Source organism: Rattus norvegicus, chromosome 6, assembly GCF_021556685.1.
Source record: "Rattus norvegicus strain SHRSP/BbbUtx chromosome 6, alternate assembly SHRSP_T2T, whole genome shotgun sequence".
Classification (NCBI taxonomy): Eukaryota; Metazoa; Chordata; class Mammalia; order Rodentia; family Muridae; genus Rattus; species Rattus norvegicus.
In genome coordinates this window covers 59,289,506-59,301,821 of record NC_141539.1, presented here as the reverse complement: position 1 = coordinate 59,301,821, position 12,316 = coordinate 59,289,506, and the positions used below count along the sequence as shown (strand labels likewise).

At 41.1% G+C, this 12,316-nt stretch overlaps 1 protein-coding gene across 1 annotated transcript; it reads right to left on the bottom strand.

Moving 5' to 3' along the window:
- Positions 1-7,200: 7,200 nt before the first annotated feature.
- Sostdc1 (sclerostin domain containing 1) lies at positions 7,201-11,378 on the bottom strand. Its single transcript, NM_153737.2, is given in 2 exon segments — positions 7,201-8,546; positions 11,107-11,378. Coding segments are annotated over 2 exon segments (621 nt in total). The 5' UTR covers positions 11,312-11,378; the 3' UTR covers positions 7,201-8,130.
- Positions 11,379-12,316: the final 938 nt, after the last annotated feature.

Genomic DNA, 12,316 nt, shown 5'->3' with positions numbered 1-12,316 from the left:
ATAAAAAAAGTATGATGCACACACACACACACACACTTAAAATTTTATTTGGTTCTAAAGAGGATCAAAATTACAACTCTGCAGGAAAACAGAAGGAACCGGTGATCATTCTGTTAAGAAAAGTAAGCAAGACTCAGAAAGAGAAATGTGGATGCCTTCTCTCACTTGAAGAGTCTAAAAATAGAAGCAGAGGGGCAGGGGAGATGAGGGTAATATGGGTATGGGAAGAAGAGAAAGGCCCAAGAGAAAGCATAAAGTGTGAATAAAGTCCAGAGTACATGAGAGTTGTTGATCTGAGTACGGCCATGTCAAGGACTCCAGTGTCTCAGACCTATGAAAATAGCAAAGCATTCCTCTGGTCCAAGTATGCCTGTTGACAATATCAACGGCAGCTTCCTTCTCGGGTGACTGCAATCTTAAACTGTTCCCTACAGACACCACCCACCAAAATTACATAAATCTGTTTTCTTGTTCAGTTGTATACAATAAACCTACCAATTCCATTCAGACGGATAAAATAAACACACTGAGTTTCTGGGCTACTGCTGTTATGTCTCCATAAGAAAACGGACAACCACAAAATGCCAGCTTTTCTGAGCTACGCACATTGTAGCAGTGCATGTGCAATGTAAACACACACAAACAGGCAAAGAATTTTAAAAATATATACCATAATGAAAGCTATTGCTTTGGACAGAATGAATATATATATATATATATATATATATATAATTAAAATTGACAAAAACACAAAGGGGAGCTGAAGAGGTGGGTCAGTGAGTAAGGGGTTCATTCAGCAAGCATGAGGACCCGACTGTGAATGCACAGAACCCACAGATCCCAGCACTGGGGGACAGAGACAGGAGGCTCCTGAGACCTTCTTGGCAAGCCTAGCCAATCAATGAGTTTACAGTCTGTGAGAAGCCCTGTCTCAAGGAAGAGAGTGATGGCAGAAAGATATTCAACATCCAGTTACACACACACACACACACACACACACACACACACACACACACACACTCGCATGCATGTATGAACACACGTGTACTCACGTACACATACAAGCACCATACATGCAAAAAATTTAAAAAAAAATTAAAGCAATGGTGTGACTGAACTTTAATGGTTGCTTATCTTTAAGCCACATCAAACAATTAGTCATTTTGGATGACCTTAAACTTGGACAAAATATGTGAGCCCCTGACAAAGTCATTCAGTGTAAACATTCTGTCCTTTTTCCCTTGGTTGAAAATAAAATCAATAATATAAGACAAGTCTTGATTTCCAGTTACTAATATTAAAGAAAATGTCTCATTTCTTTATAGAAATTCTCCAACTGTTTGACTCAATTGTTAACAGAAAATAATTCAGCAAGTCAGCTACTCCTGGTGGTACAATACTACTCGGTTGGATTCTCTCTCGAGATGAGTTTGCAGTCAGCCTGTTATTAATTCATATGACTAAATATTTGATCCTGAAAACTGAACCATCTCTCCATGAGCGTTTTTGCCATAACACCTATGATACAGCTTTTCAAGACAATTTGTAAAATATCCAGGTCAATATACCAAATGCATTGTGGGAATGATTCTCACACCAAAAGGACACACAGTAAAGGGAATGCGTGCTGGGTTGCCTACTGTAGGAGCCTTTCTTCACCGATTTAACAAAGATTTCTACTTGCCTAGCTTATAAATTGACCACTTGAATTCAAGATAAGTTCCAGTGGAGACATGCTGGCAGTGATCCTCATCTGTTCTTGAGGGAAGGGACTGTATTCAGAAAAGGAGGATGCTCTCCTCTGGTACTGAGTCATCTCACTAAACTTGGGGGCCTCTATCAGAATTCCACCAAGACACATGCTTTTTAGAAAAAAAAATATGTGTGTGTGTGTGTGTGTGTGTGTGTGTGTGTGTAGAAATATATGTGTGTGTGTGTGTTTGTAGAAATGATGAGACTTGCTATGATACTTGAATCAGTCATATAATATTCATCATAGTTCCCTTGTATTAAGTTCTTGCTTCATTGCTGTTATAAAATGCATGGGAAAGCAACTCAAAGAAGAGCATGTGCTGAGATCATGGCCCCATAGATAAAACCTTTGCTGAGTAACTGTTAGGAACTGAGTTCCCGTCCCCAGAATGAGCAGAGGACTGGAGGCAGTAGGATGTGTCTGTAACCTCAGTGCTCCTATGGGAGGTAGAGAAAGAAGAATCCTTCGGAGCTGGCACACCAGCCCTGTCTCAGAGAAGTGACACCTGAGGTTACCCTCTGACCTCCATGTATGCTGGCCACATGAATACACATCCATATTCACAAAGACTGAAAAAGGAAAAGGAAAGCAGGTCCAATTGCTGGCTTAGGGGTTAAAAGTGCTTTATCTCTTACAACAGACACTAGTTCAATTGTCAGCATCCAAGTCAGGGTGGCTTACAATAATTTATCACTAGCGCCTAGGGATCTGTCAGCTTCTTCTGTGCACCCACATATATGTGGACATACTCACATGCAGATGTTCATCCTGCAGGACAGTCAGCGAGCGTGCAGAGGGTACCTGGAAGAAAATGGGGGATGAGAGATGCAAAGAAGGGCACCAAGACAAGAGTCTGATCAAGGCGACAAATTTATTTTTTCCCAAGGCCAAATTTATACCATAGCAGGGGTAACAGAGGGAGAGGGGAGTGGGAAACATTTATGCAGGCCAAGGACACAGCTCTTGTGGTCAGGTAATCGGCTGATATCAACAGGATGTCAGAGAGGTCACAACTTTGTCATATCATTAGGCATCCTGACCACCAGATGTTGGTTTCTCAGAAAGGTCACAGGTTTGTCATATCACTGGGCATCCTGACCACCAGATTTTTATTAGTCTTCTGTAGCTGGCTGTGGATTTTCCATGAACCCAGTCATATTTAACTTTAACTATAATATTAACATCAATATTGGAGGGTTTTAAGGGCATTGCTCCCAACATGCAGACACATACATGTAAACCCAGATAAACATAAAATCTCTCCCTTTTTAAAGGAAGGGTTTTATCCTGGTTTGTTTTCTATTTATGTGATTAAACACATAAGTAAAAACATACTAGGAAGGAAAGGGTTACTTGGCTTACATGACCTGATTATAGTCCATGCTGGGGGAAACTAAGAGAACTCCATCCACAGTGAGCTGGGCTCTCCCATATCAATCATAAATTGAAAATAACCCTGCATACATGCCCATAGGCTAATCTAATGGAGCCAAGTCCTCAACTGACATTCCCAAATGACTCCAGCTTGTGTCAAGTTGACTGAACACAAAATCGCATGGTTTAATGTGGGCTTACAGTTCCAGGGAATACAGTCCTTCAAGGTGGAGAGGGTTTGAGTGACAGCAGGAGATAGCTGGCTACATTCCATGCATAGTCAGGAAGCAGAGAGAGATGAAAGTTTGTCCTCCACTCACACTCTGCTCTCTAGCCAGTCAGGACCTCAGCCCATGGGATAGCACAGCCAGGTCTAAGGTGAGTCTTCCTATCCCAGTTAAGACAGTCTAGATAGTCTCTCACAAAAGTGCCATAGATTTGTTTCCATGGTCATTCTAGAACCTTTGAATTGACAGTCAAGGCCAGCCACTGCACCGTCACCACCCTCTTCAGTCCCTTCCCCCATGTACCTCCTTCTCCCTTCAAATTCCCCCTTCTATTTGTATGTCTTTTATTTTAAATCTATAGCTCATACATGAAAGAACACATAGAATATCTGTCTGGGTCTGACTTATTTCACTTCATGTTTTAATCTCCAGCTCAAACTAATGCCTTAAAAGTATGCATGTGTGTGTGTGTGCGTGTGTTTGTGTATGTGTGTTTGTCTGTGTGTGTATACATGTGCATATGTGTATATCATAGCACACATGCAGAAGACAATTTGCAGGGTTAGTTCCTTCGGTTTTAGAGACTTAACTCAAGCTGTCAGACTTGGTGAAAAGCACCTTTTCCTGTACTCAGCCATCTCACTGCCCCAGTTGTTACTTCTTTGTGGCTGAATAAATATTCAGATTTTCTGATTTGTTCAAGTGTCTGTTGGTGGCCACCTACATGACTTTCATTTCTTACTAAGACTGTCTTATAAGGAAAGCTAGCTCATAAGTGCTAAACTTGGGGTATGGAATAAATTATTATTGTTATTGTTTGTTTTGTTTTTAGAGACAGGGTTTCTCTGTGCAGCCCTGCCTGCACTAGGACTCACTCTGTAGACCATGCTGGCCTTGAACTCAGATATCTGCCTGCCTCAGTCTCCTGAATGCTGGAATTAAAGTCATGTGCCACCATCACCTGGCAAGAATTTTTATTTTAAGACTAACAAGTATTGTTAAAATTTAAATATAATCCAGATGGTGCTCTAATTGCAAATAAAATAAGATCGATTTTTAAGACCTAGAGAGTCTAAATGATGGTGAAAAACAAATCAAACATATAAAAAAGAAGCTACCAAACATTAATTTCTTGACATTAGATAATTTTTATTTTCCTGCTGCCAGATATTATTTTCTTCACTTATAAGCTCTTATTGCAAACATTGGATATAAATAAAAATGTCATATTTAATATTGCATAATAAAAATATTGTTACTTTTTACCTACTTAAGAAAGGGCAGGAACAGACTAAAGTTTATTTTGGTTGGTTGGTTGGTTGGTTGGTTGGTTAAGGTTTTTTGTGTTTGTCTTTTGTTTTCATTAAGAGATAAGGTCTCATGTTGCCCAGGCTGGCTTCGAACTCACTAAGAATTAGTGAATTTAGCATTGTCTTGCCTTTATTATCTAAACACTGAGATGACAGACATGCATCTCCATGCCCAGTGTTTCTGTGGTGCTGGCAACTGAAGCCAGGGCTTCGTCTGTGTTAGACGAGCACTTTACTGACTGAGGTGCCTCTCCATCAGAGACACTGCCTTTTACATTAAGCAGGCTTATACACTAAACTTGCTGGGTTTTTAAAAAGAAAAAAAATGCACTAAAATAAAAAATATTAAGAAAGTGTTCTGATTATTGTCTTTTGTTATTTATTGCTGTTTCAAGTTAGGCATTGATCTTCCTGTGTAGCTGAGGACAGTCTTGAACTTCTGGTCCTCTTCCACCCACTTCCAGTGCAGACTGGCTAGTTACAAATAGTATAGTTAGCAAATAATGGTGACTAGCAACCAAAATATTAATTTTTTTCAAATAGATTTATTTTTATTTATTTATTATTTAATGTGGTGGGGGGGGTGTATGCTGACAAGCCTAAGTCTTGTCACAGAACTAGTTGTGGGAGTGAGTTCTCACCTCTTACCTACCATGTAGGCCCTGGGGATTGAACTATGCTTGTCAGTCTTGGTGACAGGCACCATTGTCCTTTGCCCTGCAAATAGACACTTTAAAGGCTGCATCTCCTTGCTTAGTTTAAGTGCAGCACACTATACATATTATTTGCATATGTAGTAGTAATTATTCTTCCCTATTCTTATTGATATACATGTCTGAATAACTGTCAATATAGCTATAAGTGTCAATATATCCACGTACATATCTACCAAATTACTTAAAATGTCCCTTTACCTATAAGAACCAAAATAAATCTAGTGAGTCAATATTTTGGTAGGTAGATCTTTTGAGAGTAAACCAGAGGGCATTCTGTGCTAAAATTACTATAGTCTCTCCTTTGGAAATGATCGTTACCAAGGCGATAATAAAGTATTGTACAGCTTATCAAACTGGAACCTGAGTTAACGGTTTAAAAAAATACCCAAAGTATAAAAAGTAATTCAGATGCAGCACTTTAAAAAAAAAGATAACAGCTAAAATCTGTTCTTCCTGTTGATTTTTAATCTTTACTTCTCTGAAAGAGATTTTACTCCAGGCCCTTCCAACTGACTGCTGACCTTTCCTTCTCATTTTGCATTAAATACTTCACAGTGAGCACATCGTCAGTGCCGTACAGCCAGATATGGACTAGCAAGTTGAATGTGAGCATGAAAATTAGGTATAATCGTTGCTTCAGTGGAAACTGTTGGAAATCTTGTTTGTGTGCTTACTTTACTCCACACCCTGCGCCCTGCTTAATCAGAACTTGACCTTGATTATCTCCTCTGAGATGTTCACTCAGTGTTTGGTTAGTGAAGGACAGAGTCTTCATGTGTTTGAAACCATGGTCAGGACAAGTTTCTGTGACCAAGCAAATAAAACCAGCGTATGGAATCACACATTTTGGTATAGTGATAAAATCGTGAGTGTCCCATATATTGGTATGATATATTGTAAAACAATTTAAGATCTGGAGGACAAACCAATAGTCAAATGGCATTTGTTTATCATTAGCATGACAGTTGATATTGTTTGGGAGTTCTTTCCTTGCTTCTGTGTTCCCCCTCTGACAGCATTCTGTATGTACATGTGATGCTCAGACTTGTGACTGCCAAACAGGACTCCTCAGCCCTCCTTAGCCCTCTTTAGCCCTCCTTAGCCCTCCTTAGCCCTCCTTAGCCCTTCTTGTGCATCAGCTAAGGGGAAAGCCAGCCTCTCTGACTGTTCTCTTGTAGAGACCTCAATCATCTGCTTCAGTGAGCATCAGTCATCTACCCAGGGGATCTGGTCCGGCTGCCACTATGTTACCTAGTCTAACAGTATGCCAAACTGAGAAAACCATAGAATAACCTGGGAACCTTCTTCTTTGTTCAAAGTTCCCTAAGGTCAGGTCCTCTCCCCACTGCTGTTCCTTTCCTCTCAGATTTAGCTGCACGATGAAACCCTGGAACTTCTGAGGTAACTGTGATGGAAGCCTTTCAACGGCCCCTCCCACCCAGAGGTTAGAAATGGATGCGCTCCTTACAACTCACCATTGGCCCGCCCATCCTTCCAGTTTACCTCAATTTCTGAAGATGTGGCACCCCATGCCTTTTCCCTCCTCCTCCTCACCTCCAAATGTATTAGTTTAGCAAAGCTTGATTGTAAAGGCCATTTTCTGGGGCTGGGGCTGGGGCTGGGGCTGGGGCTGGGGCTGGGGCTGGGGCTGGGGCTGGGGCTGGGGCTGGGGCTTAGTTCAAGAGTGGAATCCAGGCTTAGCACTTCCTGGAACCTAAGTTGGATTCCCAGCAACAACAGAAAGCAGAGATCACACTTATAACTTTATTTTACAGTATCTGCAAGCATGCATGTCAGAGGCAAAGACAACAGCATTTAGTGGATATTTATGTTTATTAAAAGAAACCGATGGCACCGAAGGTCAAGCTGCCTTCTGATTTCATGGACTAAATAATAAAGTATTACATAACTTCAGCTTTACAGGGAACCACGCTAATGACAAAGTGTATGAGGAACCGTGTAATATATAAGGAGTCTAAAATATTTATTTTTACATATCTACAACATGTATTTTCATATTTCTAGACCAACCACAAATCGTATTGGGAAATATTTAGGTACATGAAAAAGCTTCAAAATATAAAAAAAATTAACATTTGGAAAAAAAATCACATGCGCGAGCTCATTAAATAACAACATCGACAAATAAATAACCGGCTTTACCTATTAGCTGCTGCCTTGCATTGCTGGCATTCCACTCCAAGAGAGGTCAACACGAGGGGGATAATTTCACACTGAGACTGGAAAATGCCACCGGGCTTATTTTTGAAGTGAAATGTCACAAGGTTTGCCTCTCTTTCAAAGGAAGCTAACCCCTGGCTGTCAAACTATTCCCATAAAAACTACTGGAAAAGCCCCTTTGTGAAATGTTCTGTGAAGATACATTTTTTTTTTGATTGAACTTCTCCGGTTCGGAGGGATTTAGTTTGGGAAGGGTAAAGGGTGGGCTAGGGAATGGAGCGCGGTTTAAACTGTAACAGGATGCAGCATCAGGTGCTTTTGAAAGAAATGACTGGGGGAGGGGGTGAAACTATGGGATGCCTGGCTTTCACTGCAAACTACTCATTACATCTTGAGAAACTTGCAAAGGAAAAGCTAGTCCCAGAGAAGGTCCCAGAGAAGGACAGCCTGCTGGGCCTGATCAAAGCAGAAAGCATATACTTTCAAGTGAGAAAAGAGCAATGGCAGGCTCGAGCGAGTCTTCCACGCAATCAAATCTGGGGAGCAGATGCTTTCTAGTCAGTCCAGCTCTAGCTCAGACTGTGCTTGCTGGATTTGCTGGCTCTCTTCCGCTCTCTGTGGTGCTGGGCGGGCTTGGCGGGAGACACGCTTTCAAAGTTGTGGCTGGACTCGTTGTGCTGCCGGGTGTACCTCTTGCACTTGCACGCTGTGACCACGGTGATTTTGTAGGTGCGTGTGCTGCCGTCCTGACACTGCAGCTGGATTCTCTGGGTGCGCGTCTTGTCGTTGACACACCGCCACTCCTGGGAGCTCCTCCGGCTCCAGTACTTTGTTCCGTAGCCTCCTCCGATCCAGTTGGGAAGCACTGGCAAGGGCAAGCACTCACCCGCGCACACCAGCTCCTTCAGAGGGCTGATGCTGGTGCACTGGCCATCCGAGATGTATTTGGTGGACCGCAGTTCCCTGCAGCCCACTTGAACTCGACCTGCAAGAAACAGGACAGAACTGCATCAGAGACAGAATGTAACTGAAGGTGTTTGGGTTTTGTTCTTGTTTTAAGTAATTTGCAGGGACTCTCTCTTTATAGAATATGTATATAATATAATATCCAAATTACAGCAAACTGCGATGTACTGTATTTTCACAATGCAAGTCTGTGGGAGGGTTGGAAGACACTTTTATTATAATGGCCAGCCTACATAAAGGCTGTAACTTTAAAGGCTGTAACTTTGGAGTGGGAGGGGAGAGAGAGGGGGGGGGGGGAGACAGCAAGGGAGAGAGAGACTCGTTTCTTGTCCATGTGTTTCAATAACTGATTGTTTATTAAAAGTATTGAAAAGTCACATTCTCTTAGTCTCATTCCCAACAAGTGTTCCACTCCTGTAAATATTCACTCTTCAAAGAGTACACTTTAATGTACTCATGCTCATGGGTCATATTGGTTAATGTCTGCAAGTGCTTTGAATTAAGTTTTTCAAAAATCTCTTGAGAAAATGTGGAAAGCATTTAAATATTGTGTACAGTGCATAGGCATGCTGTAATATTTTGTTTCAATTATAGAATTCAGCTGCATGGTCACACATGCATACGGGTACAACCAATGACATTTTGCATATCAAACTTAATAACTATATTCTAAACATAAATTCACAAGCTGTGTTTTAAAAATATAAGCAGCAAAATGTTTGAAATGCAAAATGCCACTACAATTCAATATTTAAAGAATACAAAAGCCCCTAAATTAGGAACGTATGGTTGCCATAACAACTTGGCTACATTTCCATGAATTTTATAGCAGAAAAATACCTAACATGTCTGATTTACAACTGCACAAGGAACCACGGTGTTCATTTCCTGAATATCAGGCATGGAAAACTTTTTGTTTTAGTTATTTGGATTTGATAAGTGTGTTCTCTAATTGGCTGTTTCTGGTCACGTGCCTCGTGTAATTAAAACAAAATTAATCTTAAAATACTTCAAGCTTTCTTTCTTGTTATTTTGATATCTAAATCCTTTGTTATCTAAATGAGAATTATTTATGACAAGCTTGAAAAGAAATCAAGGCTTATTAACCATGAAAGAGGGGGGAAAACTTAACAGAGGCAGATGAAGTGTCCAAGCCAAAACTAATAAAACCTGCTGAAATTGTTCTTCTGACTCCTGAGAACAACCCTAAAGCAGACAGCAAGTTAGAAGTTTCTCTCCAATTCTGTACCCTGGACGTCTACTTTAAGGCTCAGAGCCTAAGGGAAGTGTGTAGCATATGCATGCATATGTCTGTATACACGAGGCTAAAGCTAGAGAGTGAAATGAAAGGGTTAACGGTTTGGCTGGACAGTGTGCTAGGCTTGCCTGTATTTGGTTCCCGATCACCTTCCTGCAGCTGCCTTAGAATGTACCTGGAAACAGCCAGCAATGATTTTTGACTCTCCTGGCTTTTTTTGTCCCTGCATGTGTAAGATTGGGCATTTTTTGTGGTGACGTTTCTCTCACTGACAATGAATACCCACCACACTGTTCAGTAACCCAATACTAGCCAGACGCTTTCTATGCTCTGAAATCATCTACCTGCAAGTAAAACACTTTGGTTTTCTTGGTGAGATATTACCAGTCATACTTGGTATGACTTTTCAAAGGTCAAAACTCTTTTTTTTTCGTGGTTGGATGGAGTTTAAGGTGGAGGGGCCAGAGATTTGTGGATTTGTGTAAGGTTTCCTGTACAGTTTCTCTGTCTTTCTTCACGTTGGTTACTAACAGGAAATCTTTTAAAGGAAGAAAATAATGCAAAAGTTAGAGGAAGAAATTTGAACCCGCCTAACTAGTAGTCACTTGGCATGTATGTCAATTAAGCAAACTGAAAAGGGTAAAGAGATATGCACTATGCTGAACACTGCCATGTAGTATTTAAAAATCGCCTTTCAGTCTTTCGCAAAAACATACAATTACCTTGATTTGACCTGTTGAATAAAAAGCAATTTAGAAAACCAGAGCGCCCCAACGTTTTGTAGTATAGACCTGTTTAACAGTGAACATCAAGTCTTTATTACCTCTCCAGAGTAGACATATTTCAGACATCTGTGTGAGCAATTCCATATTTCCTGAAGCTTCCTTTCATCCTTTGTGATTCCCTATTCATAGTTCTGGTTAGTTACCTTTAGACACTTCACCAAATTTGTGTATGGTCTGAAATTACCAAGTGTTAACATGACATGAGCTCAAACTGTACAGAGCAACTCTTCAAAGCACTCTCCTTCTGCGGAGTTTTTTAAAAGCATCAGCTCAATACCCAGATACATTTTTCTCCCCAGTGGGCATTGGATGAACCATGTCTGTGCCTGCATTATCAAGCCACTGGTTCAATTATATTAACTCTAAAATCACTACCCAGGATAGAACACCAGCCTACACGTGTGCCAGATTGCTCCCAGATTGCTTTGCAAAATTATAGATGGATCACTTTAGTTTACAGTAAAGGTGTTCTACAAGAGTGGGGAGCTGATACTCCCCAAAAGAAAAAACAATCTGTACAAATAAAACACACTTACTATTTCGATCCAGTCCCGTGCTACTGAAGTGCCTGCCTCCATTCCTGGCTTGATTCAAGGTGCTGTTGCTGCTGGGGTGTGCTGAAACAGGTTTAACCACATGTGAATAAAGGATTTCTGTGGCATCATTTTTAAAAGCCAAACAGTTTTTCATCAGGATGCAGAGCAGGGGAATGAGAGAGAGATGAATGGCAGGAGGAAGCATGATGAGTGGAGGATTTACTCGGCTGAGGCGGTGAATTCTTTCCCCCTGCTTCTGCGCTATTGACTGTGGAATCCCTCCCCAAGGTTCCCTTTATATAGCCAGAGGCTTGGCGTTCATTCAGGTGTAAAGTTGTGTAGGGTTTCGGAGTGAAAACACAGAGAAGGGGTGGGATCCCCACTTGACCCTGCAAAAGAATTTTACCAATGGAGAAGACGGCTGCAGAAGAGGAGGGGCTTACGAGACACAAATTGCCTGCGGTTTTCAGAGTCGGGCTTTACTGGTCTGCGAGCCGAAGCAGGCAAGGCATAGCTCTGTCACAACTGCTACACTCCTCAGCCATGTCCTCTCGGAGCCTAGGTTCACGGTCAAGTTTAATGGAAGGCAAAGTAGGTTGCTGTTCACATAAAGAGACTGAGTTTATTTTATATCTTACACTTTTGTTCTCTATTCCCCTCAGATTTAAGAAAATGTGGGGCCTGGAGGGGCTTCTTCCCCAGTAGTTGGAAGAAGCCATGTGAGTTTTCAGTAGTGTCAGACTTGAATAAAGAATCTATTTGGTTAAATATGCTTTGTATCTCAAGAAGGAAAACTTTTTCCCTCCCTTTTCCCATAAAGAGGAAGGCACAGAGCTAAAACCTACCCTCTGGACACACTTAAATAATGCCGCTTTGATCTTCGTGAACAACTGTCCGGTTAGGTAAATTACTGCCAGCGGTCCTCTGGGGGCTTGGGGAAGGGATAATGAGCAGAACTCTGTCTGCATTAAATTAACTCATATCGGCTTTCATCTGAAAATACACCAACACGTTTTAGCATTCGGCATGTCTCTTACACAACAGAAAACCATTTTCTACGTATTATCTATGTATCAATTTAAAGTACTTCTAGATTGTTCGTATACTGCAGATCCTGGGTTCTATTTGTATTTGTCAAACATTAGCTTTCGTAATTTCCTTGGAGTCCGCTGCTCAAGGAGAAAGTGCCATAACCATCTGGGCCACTTTA